The 18,477-nt window shown below is 47.3% G+C and overlaps 1 protein-coding gene and 1 pseudogene across 6 annotated transcripts in view; both read right to left on the reverse strand.

Annotated features, from left to right (window-relative positions):
- FHDC1 (FH2 domain containing 1) overlaps positions 1-12,305 on the reverse strand; it is a 38,488-nt gene extending 26,183 nt beyond the window's left edge. Inside the window, exons 1-3 of one of the 6 annotated variants that reach the window (XM_036998798.2) lie at positions 11,359-11,613; positions 10,908-11,073; positions 4,956-5,575 (exon numbers count right to left, since the gene is read on the reverse strand). In XM_036998798.2, coding sequence (XP_036854693.2) covers positions 4,956-5,441 — 486 coding nt within the window. In that variant the 5' untranslated portion in view covers positions 5,442-5,575; positions 10,908-11,073; positions 11,359-11,613. The other 5 variants (XM_036998786.2, XM_036998792.2, XM_036998780.2 and 2 more) reach the window with 5 other exon arrangements.
- Positions 12,306-15,464: 3,159 nt separating this feature from the next.
- Positions 15,465-17,979, reverse strand: LOC108389726 (large ribosomal subunit protein uL24 pseudogene; annotated as a pseudogene).
- Between the last annotated feature and the right edge of the window lie 498 nt (positions 17,980-18,477).

Here is an 18,477-nt window from a genome sequence, read left to right on the forward strand (position 1 = left end):
CCGCAGACATTCAGCTGCCCTGGGAGCCTTCCCACTAGAGGCCCACCAAAGAGTTAAGCTTGGCAAACAGGGCAGCAAAATGTCAGGTGACACGCACCCCATCACAAGGATTTCCCCAGGAGGCGAGGGGCCCTGCTGCAGTAACAGTCTCCCCACAGACTGCCCGGGTGGCGGGGCTGCTCTGACGCCCTCTGAAGCACCCCTTCAGCAGTGCTGTGTACCCAGTACTAGGTGTGCATGGCTGCACCACGCCTCCAGGTAAAACTCCAGACCCTCAGGCTCCTAGTTTCTTCTGCTACAATTCTCACATTTTCTCCTCCTACCACTCCATGCAAAATCTGCCTCCCCTTCTTTAAAGCAAGAAGCTTTTGTTTTTTAGTTGTGGTACAATACACATAATATTAACTTTCCATCTTAACTTTTTAAGTGTACAGTGCAGTGGCATTAAGTACACTTACACTGTTGTGCAACCATCCGCATCATCCATCTCCAGAGCTCATTTCATCTTGCAAAACGGAAACTCTGGACCTGTAAAACAATTCACTCCCCATTCTTCCTCCCTACTGCCCCAGGCACCCACCCTTCTGTTTTCTGTCCCTATGAATTTACTTCACGGAAGTGGAGTCATACAGCGTTTGTCCTTTTGGGACTGCCTTAGCTCACTTAGCATAATGTCTTCAAGGTGGAAGAAAAATTTTCACACCACTTTTGCTTCAATACGTCAAAGGGGGCTTCCATGTCTACTTAAGTGACTCTGAATGGCGGTTACTTCAAATCCCATGTCAAATTCTGAAAAGCAAAATTTAAAAAATCTTTCTGTATCATCTAGTGTAGATGTACCTTTTGATTTTTTGATTGTTTTTCATTTGTTTATTTCTTACAAATACATTTCAAATATTCCACCTACCTCTGTAGTTCTGGATTTAGGATGTCCCAGAATTCTAGAACATACTCAGATCATAACAAAAGTTGAGAAAGAATGACTGAATTACAGTGTGGGAGAGTAAGACATTATTTCTCATAAATTTAGAAAAACCTGTCTTCCTTCCTTTCCCTCTCCCTTCCTATAAAGATCAGGAATAATTTCTAGAAAGTGACTTTAGTTCTTTCTTATACGGTATAATTCATGTTAATTGTAAAATTACTACATATTGAATGACCTCAGTGTTTCAACATATGTTGCATCCTTTTTCTTCTTTTACATCAGTTTTATTGAGGCATAACTGACAAATGCAATTGTAACATATTTAAGGTGTACATCAGTCGTGGTGACTTGATACATGTATACATTGTGAAAGGATTCTTCTCATCAAGTTAATGAACATGACCATCACCTCACACATCCATCTTTGTGTGTGTGTGTGTGTGTGTGTGTGTGTGTGTCTGTGTCTGAGAACACTTAAGTTCTGCTCTCACCAAACTTCAATTACACAATAATACAGTGCTGTCAACTACAGCCCCCATGTTTTACATTACATCCTCAGACCTTATTCACCTTGCGTGACCGTTGTGAATTCCAATTTAGACCTGCCATGTCGACACCTGTAAGACAGTCCTATTGCTCCCTTGGTTCAGTGCTGTCAGCTCACCTACCCGTAGCTGTCCTTGGAGGGTACTAAAGGGCTAAGACTGTGCCTTCCCTCAAGAGTGTTCCAGATTCTCGGGGAAGACAAGTACAGACTCAGCGAGCCAGGGCCAGGCTCTGAGGGGGCTCAGGGGCAGAGGTAACAGATGCACTGGGAACTTTTCAGAGGCAAAACCAGCCAACTTGGAAATGAAGTTGGAGTTTGAGCTGAAATCTTTTCATTATTATCCCCAGTACTATACCTTTGCTATTTCTATATACAGTTTAATTATTACTAGAACATTTGCAGCCTCTTCAAGGTAATTTTTAGGTAACAAACATACACAGATAGTAATATATCAAAACCTTTTCCCCTTATTAAATGTTCTAATGTACTATTTTATGTGTTAGTCTTCCTAAATTCAGCCATTCCCAGCCCAGCTTTTCCTTATCTTCTAGCAGCTTCTTCCTTTGGAGTATAGCGGAACATATTTGCAATGCCTTTAAGTCCTTCAGAGTATGAGCCAACCCCAGGATGGCAGGCTGTTTCATTTTCAGGTTATTACATTTGAGGGGCACATAATCTGTCCCTCAGCATGTTTGAACCTCCAGAATTGTGGTCTTTGTTGGAGAGGGTTAGGGTGCCATGTTGCCGTAGCTTTAGGCTATTGCCAAGTCCACACAGACAAATGGTGAGGTCTGTTTCAACCCCGGGCTCACTACAGAGTGAATTGGAAGATTTATTACTGGTCCTTGTTAGACTACCACTCTGCTGAGCTGTAACTTCTTTAGAAGAAAATCTAATGAGAGAAGAAAAAAGCATGGGCTGTATTCTTTTACTAAACAAAAGTATATGCACTACTTTAAGTCATGTTGGAGATAGCCAGAAAAGTTCAAAATAATTCTGGGTAACCCTCTGTTATGTGACAATGTTACCTAATATGCAGTTAAATCCATCTACCTAAATTATTTATCTACTTGAGTATGACGAGTTGAAGAGTTAAAGATTACTTTATGAAACACCATCATGGTGATTTAATTTTTCTTTGTAGTGTGCTATCTCTCAGAACTTAGATGTGTTAAAAGTAAACATACTTGCACACCCACATCCATAGCAGCATTACTAACAATAGCTGGAAGATAGAAATAACCCGTGTCCCCAGATGGATGACTAGATAAACAAAATATGATATATATATATATATATACACAATGGATTATTATGTGGCCTTAAAATTCTGAGACCTGCTACAACAGGGATTAACCTCAGGAACATTATGCAAACTGAAATAATCCAGTCACAAAAAGACCACATGATTGCATTTATATAAGGTACCTATAGAATTCAAATTCAGAGACAGAAAGCAGGATGGCTGCTGGGACGGAGGGGAGGGGAGACTGGGGAATTATAGTTTGATGGGCAGAGAGTTTCAGTTCTGCAACATGAGAAGGCTTTGGGGGCGCACGGCCATGGTAAGTGTACAATGCGCATGTTTCAGTGACAGATCAGTGCTGAACTGTGCGCTTAAAAATGGTTAAGATGACATGATATGTGCACTTTACCACAATTAAAAAATAATTATCATTCAGTTTCAGAGTTTTTTTTAAGTTAAAGAAAAGAAAAAGTAAAGATGTTCCTAGGTACAAGGGTGGAGGGAGGTGAGAAGAAAAACTCTTTTCTCCCTAAATTTTAGATCGGGCTGAGAATGGGCATTTCTGCTTCTGCCAGAGTTGGGAAAAGACGCAACACTCCTGGCCACTTCCGTCCTTCTAGGAGTGGGTCTGAACTTCTCTGGAATTCACAAGCATAAAGCAGCAAGCTCCTCGTAGCAAAATAAATGTTTCCGACTTACAAGGACCCGCCCATTCTAACTGGCCAGCTGGCTCCCCAGAAGCAGTGGGTAGACCCCCTTCTGGTAGAGGTGCTGTCCTGAGACGCATGCTCTCTTTCCATATGGCCCACCCACTCTCTCCTCCAAAATTCTTGAAGTTCAGTACATAGAGCTAGAAAACAATGGTGAGAAATGACCTTACTGTACAGTAAGGAGTCTCTGCTGGAAGCTGGGGCAAAGGCCAGGGTACTAAGGAAATGACTTCTTGCTCCTTCCAATACTGAAAGGATACAAAGAAATTAAAGACTTTGCATAAAGGAAGGCACAGGGCAAGCCCCTGTGGGTACAGCGGAGGAGGTCACAAAGGATTGTCCTAAAGACTTCCTCTCAAATTCACTTCACAGTTTACACTTAATTCTAATCCCAGGCTTTTCCACATTTTATAACAAGTTGACTCTTGGCTGTTTCACCAGGGGACCATAAGACCAGCTCCAGGGGCCCCCAAGTGAACTGGTGGAGAGAAGTTAACAAATTTCAGAGCCAGACAGAGAAAAGAGGTCAATACTGTCAGCTGCAGAATCCACTCGTGTCGAGAGCAGCTCCTTCACCCCAGAGCCTTCCCATTCTCTTATCTTGTCCACTCCATCTTTGACCTATTTTCTCTGCTCCTTTGCAACAGATTAAAAAATGATGCATTTGTTGCCCTTTTTTGAGGGGTGGGAGGGATGTGGGGGACAGTATTCTTTCCTTTTAATCCCTGGTTTCCTAATTTTTTCTTCTAGCAAGTAGACATTTCTTAATTTACTTTCCTATTTCTAACAGAATACTTACAAATGCAATTTTTGATTCAGTTTCTACAGTATATGGTAATCTGTAGCTCTGAGGCTTTGCTTTCAGTTAACTTCCTAGAACTTTCCAGCTTCATTTTTTTTCTCAAAGTAACACATTTAGTATAACCAGAACTATGTTTCCTAGAAAGTCTGTCTGAAAAGTGCTCTGTGCTGTGGTTCTCTGGAAATCTGCTCCACAATGGCCATAATTTTACCTCAGGGACCTGAGGAATGAAGGCCATCTCAAAACATCTGGGGAAGGAAAACTAGATGGAAAAGTATGGATACAATCCTAAGGATGTGTATTAGTTAGTGATGTTATTTGACAAAGGCATTTTGTCTCTGAAAGCTCCAGGAACTCAGTTTTTTGTTTCAAGAGAGAAGAACAGTACTGGACTTCAGCAGAACTGCTCCAGCAGCGGAAACGGCCTCAGACATGCTAGAGGTAGGGCGGTGCTGGGAGGCCAGAGGATGGCCCCCAGATAGCATGTTCTCCGCATGAGCTCATAAACCCCCGGGATGTCTGGGAGGACACGGCATGCACGCTTCTTACACTTTTTTGTTACTCAGCTCCAGCTCATCATATAAGGCCCTTTCTATCATTTCCAGAGCACATTCATTTGCATCATTTTATTTCTTGGTGATTCCAGCAAGTTTTGAAACATACACATCTCCCAAACACGGAACGGTGCAGTGTGTGGAGCATCACCCTCCACGTTCTGTTCTTACCTCTTCTCTAGCGTCTCTGAATGACGAATTTAAGGTTCCTCCTCTCCTCGAAAGGGGAGATTTGATGGCATCTTCTTGCTGCCCGAAGAGCTCCTCAATGGTCTTTGTATCGATCTGGTAGCGATGCTGCTGCCTGGCTGCCAAGGTCCAGATGTTGGTTTTGCCACGAACTTGCTCCTCTGGAATGGTTTTCCAAAAAAAGCTTCTCATCCGCTTTTTCTTACCATGGTGGCCGTAGCCGTTCACGTGAGAGGCCGGGGGCAGTCCAGGCGGGGGAGGAGGGCCCGGAGGCCCCCCAGGCAGTGGGGGCGGGGGTGGAGGAGGAGGACAGGGAGGAAACCCCTCCCCTGAACAGGGACATGGAGGAGGAGGAGGAGGAGGAGGGGGCGGTGGCGGGGGTGTCTGCCCGATCATGAATCCAGCTGCCGTGGCGATATTCCCATTTTCTTTATCACTGACCAAGGAGACGCAATTCATAACATGCATAGTACTGTTGCCTTCTAAGGAGATGATTTCTTGACCTTGGGGAAGCAGACACAGACATCAAAGTTGTGTCATACTTTTCCACCCGCTGTGCCGCCAAAGAGAAAGGCAACTGTGTTGTATGTCATCTTCCAAACCTACAAAGATAAAACAACTTTAAAATTCATACAGAAAAACGTTTCAGTGCTGGCTGCCCCCTTCAGAGGTTCATGCCCGTCCCCGTGGACTAGCCGGGTCTGAGTGTCAATGAGAGCCCCGCATCCAGGAGAGAGCCTTGAAGGGGACCGATGCTTTTCTAAATGTGAACCAAATTTTACTGCTTGGAAATGCTGCCAAAGCAGCAGCAATAAATCCAACTTGGAAACCTTCCATGAATCAATAAAACACGTATTTATGGAGAACCTGCTAGAGGCTCAGCAAGCATTGCTCACTCTATGAACTGCCTGTTAACTGGTTGGCTCATTTTCTCTGGGCAATGGATAGCCAGCCCCTACGGAAACTACCCAAACGGCTAAAGCCTTGGGCATTAGTGACCCCACCTTTCTCCAGTGTGGACATGTTCCCTACCGACCTGTTGGCTAAAGTGTGTTCTTCACCTTGCAGGTAATAGGCAGGGCATTTGGAGATGATAAAATAGGGGCAAATCCATTCCCCTGGAGTCAGAGCCACCAAGGTCCTGCTTCTCTTGGCGGTGTGGCGACCCCACAAAGACAGAAAAGAACACTAGACGTGAAGATTAAAGGTTCCAGCTCTAAATCAAGCCTTACTGCTTACAATATCAGACAAGTCATTTCACCTCGCTAGACTTTAGTTTTCTCATTTGTGAAACGAGGAGGCTGGGATACATTACATGACCTCTATCGCAGCTTCCAATGCCATCATCCTGGATTCTAGTTTAGCCACTCTTTGGAAATCATCAGAACTTTCACCTGCTTCTTCTGTGACACTGTTAGCCAAGAAGACACACGTGTGCACACATGGGCACACACACACACACACACACACACACACACACACACACACACACACCTGCTGTATATCTACCCCTTGTCCACACAGTCCATGATTTATTTGGGTGGCTTGTGTTTTTATTGACCTTTAAAGGTTTCTTTCTGGTGTTGGGTTGCTCCGGACCTGATGTGAAAACAGGGGTCAGAACAACTACACTTCTTCAGATGTGAGGACAGGTAAGTGGGGATGTGGGAGGGACCCCGTGCAGGCTATGGAGTGAGTGAGCACTACAGGCGTGTGAAACAGGAACTGTTTCCTCCAGGCTGTAAAGGGCCACATTGGAGGAGCTTTTTAGAAAGCTTCTGAGTATCAGTAGCCTTTTACAGCACCACTGGCAAAGCTCACCCTTCCACACACATTGGTCAAACAATACCGCTTACAAAGGAGTAAACTTTCTATCAACGAATTCAAATATATGAAATGTTTTACACAGAGCCATATACAAAAGGCAAGACTGCTTGGGGATAAGAGTGAAAACTCCAGAAATGGCCTGCTTTTCCTCAGATCCCAGTTCTGCTACTTCTTAGTTGTTTAACTGAGGTGAGTCCTGAACCTACATTTCAGTATCTTCATCTATAATAGAAGGATGTACTGTTTCATTGGTTTGTGTAAGATAAAATGAGCTACTACATGTGTGGTCTTTACCAAGAAGACTGGTGCATATGGTTTCATATGTACATACGATTTCTTTTTATTTTTATAGGCATTACATTTGCTCTAAAATATGAATTGAGTTTATAGATAAAATGCTAAGTCACTCCTGGCTGCTAGAAATATAACTTTAATACTTCCATTCTCTGCTTTCTAAATTACTAGGTTTGTGAGATCTGTTCTTTTTCAGTACTTGCTGATTAAATTATCTCTATGAAATTACTTCTCCATCACAAAAACAAATGTTGTTTATCAAACACTTGGCTGTTTAAGTTCTGAAAATTATACATGGGTAGAAAATAGCATTTCCAACATTAATTGAACAATTTATTTTGTACCATTTAACCATTTTTAAGTGCACATCACTGGCATTAAATGCATTCAGTTTTTTGGACAGCCACCACCACTGATAATTTTTTAGAAAGTAAAACCAAAAATATCTATTTAAGCCAACTTACAGCTCACTTGAGATGCAAATGGCTTTTAAAAGTTATCATCAGGGGCATAACCTGGCTGCTTTCACACTTGCCCCCCTAAAGCAAATGACTAATTGTCAGTTACAGTTCATAGTTATATCTGAATCCTTTTTTTCAAGACCGTACAGGTAATCTTGGCAGTTTACCCTTACATATTTTAAAATACTGCTGTACATAAATACCTCATGCATAGAAAAGTTGCTAATCCTCTAGTTCGCCTCCATTCCAGTATGCTGACTTGTTTATAGATTACCCCTGTTGAGAATGGTGATAAGCTAAAAAAGTATGTATCCTAGAAAGCAACTCATTCAGGTCTGTGTAAGTATATGCATAGATGTGCCCTTAAGCCTCACACAGCAAATGCAGAGATACCAATAAAGAGTGAGAAACACTACAGGTTAAGAGGGTGTACAACAGCACTGTCTTCTAACACTAAAGCTCCAGGGGATGCAAATCTTTTTGAGTATTGTGCGTTGTACAGAGGAAGTACCATGTAAAAGCTCATCAGAGTGAAAAGCAACACGTGTTAGCCATGCATTGGGGCCCGATTCTAACCATTACCCCATCTTGAAAAAGAATGTCATTTAAAAAAGTTAGAAGAGTAAAGGATTTACTATATTGTTCCTCATGTTGTCTGGCTAATTTTTTCCCAAGGTAACATACAAGGATCCTAGGCCCCCAACAGCTTCTAATGAATAAGTTCTTCAGCAACGATTAGCTCAGATGCTAATGCTTTTAAGACGGGCATCAATAGAGCTTTAACAGGTCTTTGATAGGGCTTTCCCCTAGGCCAGGATTTCCAATGTAAAAGAGATGGTAGGAAAGCGTGCAGATAGCCATTTTAACCCCTGCCACAGTCTCTTGAGATATCAAAACAGTGGATACACAAAGAACATTTGATTTACAATGATGTCCACAGTAAAGATGCAAACGTACACTCTCCGAGTATGCCAGGAGAACACAGGCAATGCCACAGCCCTGAAGACACTGGCTGTTTCTCACCGGTGGCAGTTGCTGGCAGGGACAATGGAATTAGCCTTGGCTCTGTCTGGAAAATGTCAAGTGTCCCATCAATCTCCCCAGGGCAGACAAAGACAGGCTTGTATTTAACATCTCACCTACAGGTTGGGGAACCTCAGCAGCAGGGAGGAAGGCTGCTAAGGCTGACAAATGCCCTGCCTGAATAAAATGTAGAGCTGTCACCGTAAGGCTCTGAAGATAAGAACTTCTCTTTAAGCCCCTTGAGTATTAATCATGACCCATACGAAGTGTGTCTGGTGACGGACATTTCTGGGGAGGTCATAGCTCAGCTGAGCATCTTCTAACTGTGAATTTTTAATAAGGGGATGCAGTGACCATGTACTTTGTCTTTAGCTTATTAGCAAGCAAAAAGTCTTCAAATGAAATACTAGGTAGGACCCTTCCTAAACTCTCTTGCCTGAACAGCCAGCATTACTTTGCTTCTGGTGACAGAAACATTGCTGAATCTCTATTGTCTTGAAGGGGGAGGGTGGGAGGAAAGAAAAGCCAGTTTCTATGCTTCATTTCACAGTATATTTAAGAGGAAAACATGTTCCTGAAAGTCAGTTCAGAGCTCAGAGCCTTCCTGAGAGAGGGTTAGTGAGGCCTAGCTGCTCAACAATAATCAAAAGTAAACGCCAAGGAAAACCACCAGAAAACCTTTTCCCTTGATTCCTGACATGTGTCACAGATGAGGTGAGGGCAGGAAGGGCTGGCCCACACCCTTCGATGACAAATGGGGGCAGACCAGGCAGGGTTTGGAAAGCAGAGGCAGAGGAACACAGTCCTATTTTATTTGCAGGAGAAGAAAAGGTGGGAATTGTACAGGCACTTCTAAAATTTGCTCACTCCTCCAGCTCACTGGGAAAAGGCTCCTGCCCCAGCCTTTTTCAGACACAGACTGTCACCCACACAGTCGAACAGAGTTGGCAGCGTCCAACTCTTTTTGGCATTCTGGCCGGCAGGGAAAGAGCCCGAGACTGTTTCCAGTCAGCGTGTTTAATCTGCAGCACAACATAAACAGTTCACAGATGCCCCGAACGCAACAGGCCGAGAGCAGAGAAAGAACGCCTGTTTTTGACTGTGCATGTTCAGTTCCTCTCAAGTCCCAAAAATCAAGGGGGGAGGGGGTAGCAAACGAGGGCGCCAAAAGATGCTCTAGAGGAAGGAGAGGAAGCGCTGGCTCGGTCCAGGAAGACGACTGTGAGTCAGGAGAGAGAATCACCGACGGCCCCAAACCAGGGGCAATTTCTGCCCAAACAATTGTTTGAAAACCGACTACGAGTCCTGAAGAGACTCGGCGTGGAAGGGCACCGGGGACCCAATTTCTGTCAAAGCCTGGACACACAGCAGTTTCCTATGTAGGTCCTTGCACTGGCGAGCAGTCCCCCGTGTCCTTCCGCCCCCCGGCCCCGCGTCCCAAGTCCCGCCCCAGCTACTCACCCGAACGCCACCGGCTCAGCCGCACAAAAGGCTCGGAGGGTGCGGCGAGCCCCAGGCCGGCGGCGGCCACACCGCCGCGTCCGCCCGGATCCCTGGGGAGCCCCGCTCGGCGCTCGGCGGCAGCAGGAGGGACGCGAGCCGCAGGTCCCCGCGGGCCGCGTGCCAACCGCTTATCGGGGCGGCGCCGCGAGCCGGGTGCGGCTGGGGGGGAGCGCCGGTGCAGGCGGAGATACACGCCCACACGCGCTGCGCAGGCTCCCCGGGCCGCCGCCGGCCGCGCCGGGACGAGCGGGACCCGCAGGACCGACGCCCGGGAAGGGCAGGACCCTCTGCCTCCCGAGCCCCCCGAGCGCCCGCACGTCCTCAGGCAGAGGAGCCCGGAGCAGCCGCCGCACCCCCTTGGGCCGGCGGGGAGGGCCAGGGGGTCGCCGGGTCCCGCCCCCACGTCCCAGGATCCCGGGCTTCAGAGTCCGCCTCCCACCACGCCGATCGGGGCGCCTACCCGGTCCGTGGGGGCAGCTGCACAGCTCCCAAAGCGGGGGGCAGGGGGGTGGCTGGGGGTAACTGAGGAAGTGCCCCTGCGCTTGAAGGGAAGGGGGGGGTCGTCCGGGTGCGCAGACACCGGCTCCACCCCTCCCGAACCTCCGCGGCGACACCTCCCTGCGTCCGGGACCCGAGAAAGCCTCGCGGCCGCACTGCGGCTCAGCCGGAGGGAGCAGGGAAGATCCGGGGAGAAAAACATCAAGGGGAGACTCCTGGTGTTCGGTCGGAGGATTAAACCGAGAGCCCTCTGTCCCCGAGCTGGGTGAACCGGCAGCCCACCCGCCTCCTCCCCCAACTTCCACAAGCGCAGGGCGCAACTTCTAACCTGAACTTTGCACGGCCAGAACGAGTGTGCAAGAGAGTCGCCTTGTCCTGGGTCCGCATCACCCGGTCCTCGCCAACCCCGCACCCGCTGTCAGGAGGGGCAAGCTGTGGCTCCGGGCTGGCCAGAGTCCCGGCGCGGTGCCCCCAGTTCCGCGCGCTTTTACCGGCTGCGATCAAGAGGGGGTTGCAGTTTATCCAAACGTCTTAGCAGCTAAAGCTAGGTCAGCCCACCCAAGTCCAGCCCCGAGGCGGCCGCGCGACCTGGCGTCCGGACCTAGCCTCTGCGGCCTGGGGACACTGGCTGCCAGAGTCCCCCGGCGAGTGCGGACAGAGCGCGCGCTTCCCGGGGAGACTCGGAGCCTCACCCGGGCCCTGGTGGTCCCGCCCCCGCCCCCGGAGCCGGCGCTCCCAGGCAGCGATCGCCCAGCCTCGGCCAAGCAGCTCGCACTCACCGCGGCCGGCGCTCCCCGCGCCCGCTCCTCGTTCCTCGCTCCCCGCTGCCCGCGGTCTGCGAGCGCCGCCTCCTCTGCCCGGGTCTCCGCGACCGCGGCCGCCTGGGAGCGCGAGGGGGCAGGGCGGCGCGGGGCGGGGCGCGGCGGCCGCCTCAGGTAACAATGCTGCAGTCGGGCTGCGCCCCGCGCCCGCCGCCAAGGGCAGCACGCCCTGTCCTGCTCGGCCCCTTCCCCTCCGAGCGCCCACGGGGGCCCCGCGGCGCTCACCTTCACCTGCGCGGGGCCCCGGGGCCTGGGAGCCTCCAGCCCGCACGCTGCCCCGCGCACCCGCAGGCTGGCGCGCGGCCCGCGGCCGGCCGCCGAGGGAAGTACGGGCGGCGGGGGACGGGGAAGAACTGCCAGGTGTCCTCGTGGCACCGGCAAGGGGAGGCGCCAGGCTGGCTCTGAACCCGCAAGTGCCTTCCACAAAGGAGCCTCTGCGGCAGCCTCCGGACACCCTCCTCCGCGCACACGCGCGCGCGCGTGCGCGCGCACACACACGCTCCGCGCGCTCACACTCACGCGCCCCGGGCCACCCCTGCCCCACGCAGGTTTCTCCTTGAGCACTAGGCAGCATTTGGGCGGGCAGTCCCCGCACGCGTGGCCGAGCCCCCGCCGGGTCAGAGCTTCCCTAAGGCCAGCTCCTCCCTGGGACCTACCAACCTGTAAATGTGTTCTTTTTCTTGTTTCAATCTCTCCTATGATGATGGGAGCAGGAACCTTTCGGTTATATTTAACAAGAAGACGAGGGAAAGAAAGTCTGCTCCATGCTTGATCGCTTGAACTGACGCTGCCTGGGAAAAGCTCTTCACAGGGACAGTTTAATCGCACCGTTTTGCAAAGTGACTCGTGACGCCTGCAGTGAGAAACCAACTGGTAGTCAAAGAAAACTCAACCCAGGCAAACCCGCCCGTCGGAAATCAGCGACAGGGGTTGGGGAGGCGCCCTCTGCGGGGATGAAGTCATCGCTACCTTTGACTCCCTGATCCCAGATAACAGAGCAGGGCTTTTTCAGCTTCTAGGGCCTGGTGACTTCTGCCTCTCCCCCTGGTCCTCAGCCCTTGAACTCCCCTGACAGATTTCGTGTCCCCCATATGGAGAGAAAAAGAGAAGCTATTAGGGCAAAACCCAAACAAAAACAAGAGCCGCGCTGGCCACCAGCTCAGTTCCTAGTCATTAACCAGCCTTACACCAACCGTGAAGAGAAAGAGACCCAACTAAGACCACAGAATATCTCAGAGTGGGAAATGTAACAAAAAAGAAAGCCCCTTGCTCAGGTAGTTCATATTAATCCCTAAGGAATATTGACAGCACAGGCAGTTAAATTACAGAATATCACAAGTGAGGTGCAAATGGCATCCTCTCTGGTCTGTGTCAGCCTCGCCACACAAGGAATCTACACCCACCGTACACTTTCCACGCTTCAGTCTGCCTTTCAACCCGGCCTTCCCGTGCACTGGCCTGAGCATGCATTCTAAAGCCAGTCACTTCCCAGGGGCCAAGTGCGGGGATCCCTACTCGGGCCCTGCACCCCTTTGCTCTCCCAGCAGCACCCTGGCCTCCAGGGCTTCTCCGTGCCTCTTGCAGTCTCTTCTGCTGACCCTTCCTGTCCTTTGAGGACAGTAACTGGATTCCTCCTACCCATTCTCTCCCATTACCCCATGGATACGGCCTTCTGACTTCAGTCAGGATGGGTCCAGATTTTGTGGGGCCTGGATAATGTGTAACCCTTGAGGGAGCTTTTTGAAGAAATACAACAAAACAGCCGTAGGTATGTGTCTTTGGAAGTGTCCCAGCATCCACTTCTATCTTCCCCTCTGTGTCAGACACCCCTGAATCTATATTGTCCCTGTAATATCTCCAGTGCAAATTCGATATCCAAAAGTCAACTCATCTTTCAAAACCAGTACTCTTCTTGCCCATACCCCTTAAATAAGACTGATTTTTAAAATCTGAAATCCCAGCTCTCCTCTGGTTCGATTTTCTTCTCTAAATTCCTTAGTATCCAAGTATTTTCCAGACTTGTTGCCCTTTCCCCAGTGATACCTCTTGCACTGGCACTTTAGATGCCTGGCGCCACAGCTGCCCCGATCAGAGCAAGGGCAGCTGATACCCATCAGCTGCTGGCATGTGTCAGGCATCACGCTGGATTCCCCCAGCAATCCTGGGAACCCTGCATTCTGTATCTTCTGGCTTTGAGAAGTTAAACCCGACTCCCAAATCCATCACCTCAGCATCTCTCCTCTCACTTGGCTGTCAGGTCAGTGTTTTTAGAAGTCTGGTTTCACCACATTACCTATCGTTCAAAACCTCTATAGATTCACCTATGTGCCTACAGGAAAGAGGTGGCATTCTTGTCTGATCCTCTGGTGGCAGCCTACCTTCCACCTCCCCCAGTTTGAAGCATCCCACTTCACTCAAGCAGCATTGTGTGCTGCCCCTAAATGTGTCGTCGTTCTCATTCTGACCCTCGTGGTCTGTGTCTGCGCGTCAGGTGGCTAGAGAGTACTTGACGAGAGTGGTGCATGACCCTGAAGTAGAGCTAATGTCTCCCTGGAGTGCATGAAGGCTGCCAATGTAGAGGACAATTTATTCTTTATCTATTAACATGCTGATTATTAACTACATACTCGTCTCACCTGTTTATGCTTAGGAGTTAAGATGTGCTCTTCATCTGTATCCCAGAAATGTGCCAGCCACTCTGCCAGGAATGCTGGAAAGACTTCTGAAGCCAAGGGGCCTGAAGCCAGCCGAGACCCTGGGATCTGGGGCTTGGGCATGGCTGCTGCTACTGGAAGGCTCCTGAGCAGTGGGCAGTGCGGCCGGCCCATGCTTTTCCGAACAAGCCAGGCCTCCCAAGGAATGTGCTAGTAGCTTCGTGTGGCCCGGGCAACTGGCCTTACAGGTGCCAGCTCCAAGCCCTGCAGAACTTCTCTGTTTGCAGCTTGCTCCCCTCTCCCAGGCTATCTATTCCACATGGCTCCATTTCCTTTGCCCAATTCATTCTTTTCTTCTAGCTTCACCTCCTTAGCCCTGAGATGCTTCCAGTTTCTTACACCAAGCATTTTGTATTTAAATCTGTCATTAGGAGCCACTAAGCAAAGCCTTTAACCCCAAATGCACCAAATTTTGGGATCCAGTCTAAAGAGTACCTTACAGTTCTAAAACAAGCTGATTGCTGAAGGAGTAAGTCTGCTCTATGAGCTGACATCATAGGACCCCCAGGGAACCACGAAGGACAGGACACACTGAAATGAGTCCCCTCTGGCACAGGATTGAGGCGTCAAACTGATTCTAAAATCTCTTCTCTCTTTCTCTGATACAGACTGAGATTAACTTAATCTTTATTCCTCTTAAATATATCTGATGAGATTAGTTGTTCCATATTTAGATGATAGGCTGTGTCTTTGCTTTTAAAATTGGAAACTGCAAAAGAAACAAACTCTACCAACTGTAGTTAAACAGACTTGCAGGCAAATGCAAAGGCTCACCAATCCCTCTAGTAACAGCCATTTCTAGAAGAAATTGCTAGACCTTGTTTCCCACAAAGGGTGGAAAGGGTAAAATGAATAAATCAAACAGATCTAACAAACAGATTGTTACCATCACTATGAATGCAAATTTGCATAAAAGGCCTTATTGGCAAAATGCAGACTCTGTATTACTGTAATTTTCCAAACAACTTTGAACTGACACAATGATGTTTTATTTTTGCAGGCTAGGAAATTTAAATAGCAAATTGCTTTTAAATATAGTAAATAATGACTAGGTTCTGATCTTAAGAGGGAGAAACTTTTTCTGGATGCTAAGTAGTGATTTCTGAAAGTTTTAAATAGAAAATGCTTTCACATGTGATGCTGATATCCATGGTAGCATCAACGGCATTTCCCTTGTTAGAAGTAAATACAGGCACTTTGTCAATAATAGTGCCTGATTTGTTTGAGCATATGAGAGACTGCAGCCAAGCCTTACCCAATATATAGGAATGAAGTAGTTAGACACTCAATGACCCTTGTCCCCACCTATCTATGTTTCCTTAGAACAAATTGTCCATTCTCTCCTTTCTAAGGTGTGTTTGTGTGTGTGGGTGTTGCAGCAGGGATGGAAGAGGAGAATAAGAAAAGAGAAATGCCATATATATCACTAAGTTTGCACCCAAAAAACCTTCAGCTAGGTCTTTTTTTTTTTTGAGGAAACATTTACAATTTTTATTCATAAAATTATTAATCAAAACAGCATAAGTAGATTTACAGAGCCCCATAGCAGTAACAAAACAGAAGAAAACAAATGTTCCAGAGAGATAACAAAGTTTCAAAGGGACACACACCAGGCTAAAAATCTGCAGTTAAACCATAGTTGCACAATAGGTAGGTTATATTCACTCCTGCATTTTCTCAATAAGTTCTTCCTTATATTTGCGTTTCTCTTTACCAACTTGAGATTTGGCTCCGCGTTCAAGAATTTTTTCCCGATCTTTACCCAGCTTTGGCCTGGTGATCACCACCTTGCTTGAGTGAATGCCCACGTGGACAGTTGTGCCCTCAGCTTTCTCACGCAGCCCCCGCTCGATGTAGATGACATACTTCTTTCTGTACACCTGGACTACCTTGCCGATTCGCTGACCTCGATAGTGTCCTCGAACCACCTGGACCCCATCGTCCCCGCAGATGAACACAGGCCAGGTTATACTTCTGCCCTAGCTCCTTGGAGAGCTGCAATAACATGATCTTCCTGCGCATGTGCGAGGGGGCACTGAAGTGGCGTTTGCGGTTTTTGCTGCAGTCCAAGGTCACCGAAGGGGCTGAACTTCATGGTGACCGTCTGTAATGAGAAGTGAGGGAGGGAGCGAAGGGGCTAGGCCTTTTTTTAGTTTACAATTGATACAGTGCTTAGAAAACTGGCTGGTGTTAATTATAAAGGTAGGGTCTGTTATTACATTGATATTTTGAGGAGGAAAATCGTTTTAGAAAATAACATGAAAGCATATCACTTCTTTCCGCTACCCATCTTGAAACACAAGTGTGTGAGTCTCAAAAGGGATTAAGTTAGGTCTGTCAGATGCCAGTTTCTTTTGCTACTGGTTTTAACTTTTCAAGTTGTTTATCCTTCTAAGAAGTTAAAAGAGCAAACAGTAATTTGAAACCATACCACACACACTAGGCAGTCTCCAAACAGAAACCAGTGAATTAACACTATTGGTATGTGGTGTGTGTGTGTGTGTGTGTGTGTGTGTGTGTGTATGTGTGTGTGTGTGTGTGTGTGTGTGTGTGTGTGTGTGTGTGTGTGTGTGTTTCCCTGGGGAAATGTGTGAGTCCTGTGCAAAACTTTGTAGGGCATATAAAGGTGGGCAAAAGGATATGTTGGTGACTTAGCAATTTGTAAAGCCCTTTTTATTCCCCTTGGAAACTGGGTTTGTACTTTGGTGGACCAGTTATGAACAATCCCTTTGCACTGAACTTCTATTTTTAGTTAGAAGGGTGAATACGTTGGGTATGAGCAACTGATAAAACTAGCCTTAACAATTAGCATCTTAATATTTCTCAAGTCAGGTTTATAGAAATAACTAAAATTGACTACTTTTGGAGAAACCAAAGAGGGTAGCCTTTGTGTAGGAATAGCAGTATTCAAGTTTTGCCTGGCCTTGGCCACAAAGTAGATCCCTATCAAACCCTCAGTGCAACAGCTCACATTCGCATCCTGTGTGGACCTGACCAGGCTAATGCTGGAAGAGGGTGCATAGGAGTTAAACCCAGAACTTCTCTTTTTATCCTCATGCCTAACTTGCTAGTCCCTGCTGTATTTAATCTAATGAAAATAGGTGGCATTAAAGATTCAGCCATCTATAATTTAAAATGGATGAAAAACTTGCACCTTTTGAATTTGTAAGTTCCTTTCACCTAGTGTTTTTGTGTATGTGATCAACTTTTCTTGTGTATTAGATCATAAAATGGAGTATAATTTATCTGTACAAAGTATTTTTCTATTGGTGATTTCTCAGAATGAGGCTAGATAAAAGGGCAAATGGCTCGACTTTGAATTTTTCTTGAAATGTTGCTGGTTTTGTAAGTCAAACCCTGGCCCCACCACCCACTTTACCGTCCTGTTTAGGGCACAGGTACGTGACTGTCTGAGTTTTGAACTGTGCTGTGGTTCTGGGATGCCCGATGGGCAGTGTTGCCTGAGTGTCTGTTTTACACAGTGGGGGCAGGGGACACAGTTATACACAGAACTGATGAACATTGTACAATGGAATTATTTTTATGCTGAAAATGGCTCCAGCAAAAAAAAAAAAAGGATAATTTCTCTTCCCAGGGAAATTGAATACCCTCTCACTATGGATTCTTATTTACCTGGGGTCAGAAAGACACATCACATTTGGAGTTTTAAGAGGAGAATAAACATGGGAAAGCAGAGAAAATGCTAGATGTTCACACATCTTCATTCCACCCTCCACATCGGCCTTTATCAAAGACTTCCATACATTTTCTATCTAAGCACTCTTTGTTTACAAGCATGCCCTCTTCACAGGTGGTCTCAATAAGGCAACTAATTTCCAGTGGTGCCTACTTACCTGCTGGGCATAATCAGGTTAGACCTGGCTCCCCTGCAGGGGAAGGCAAAGACAGGAATTCTACCCCAGCCTTTCACTGCACTGGAACTCATAAAAAAGGGAGCCCTTATGCTCCCCATGCTCATGGTACAGAGTCTACAGAAGTCATCTGATGTTCAAAGACCTTTGTCCTGTGTGACAGGCTGTGTGACCATAAAGAAATCAGAGGGGCTAATTCAGAAGGCTGCAGCAACGACAGGGGTCTGGGGGAGAATGGGAGGCCATGGAGATCATGACTCACCCCCAATGTTTATTAGCATCCAGATTTTTAACAGAAGTCACATGTTATTCTTCTTTAGCCAAAGCTCTTGAGATAACCAGCAAAGGCATTTTTTGCATGTATGTATCTTCCCTGTCAAAATAAGCTGATTTTCTCATCAGGCTGCAATAATTGAAACCGTAATAGAGGGCTTTATGAGAATTGTTTTCAAATTCCATAGCCATTTTTTGCAGATTCTAAGCTTCCTGGG

Source organism: Manis javanica, chromosome 3, assembly GCF_040802235.1.
Source record: "Manis javanica isolate MJ-LG chromosome 3, MJ_LKY, whole genome shotgun sequence".
NCBI lineage: Eukaryota > Metazoa > Chordata > Mammalia > Pholidota > Manidae > Manis > Manis javanica.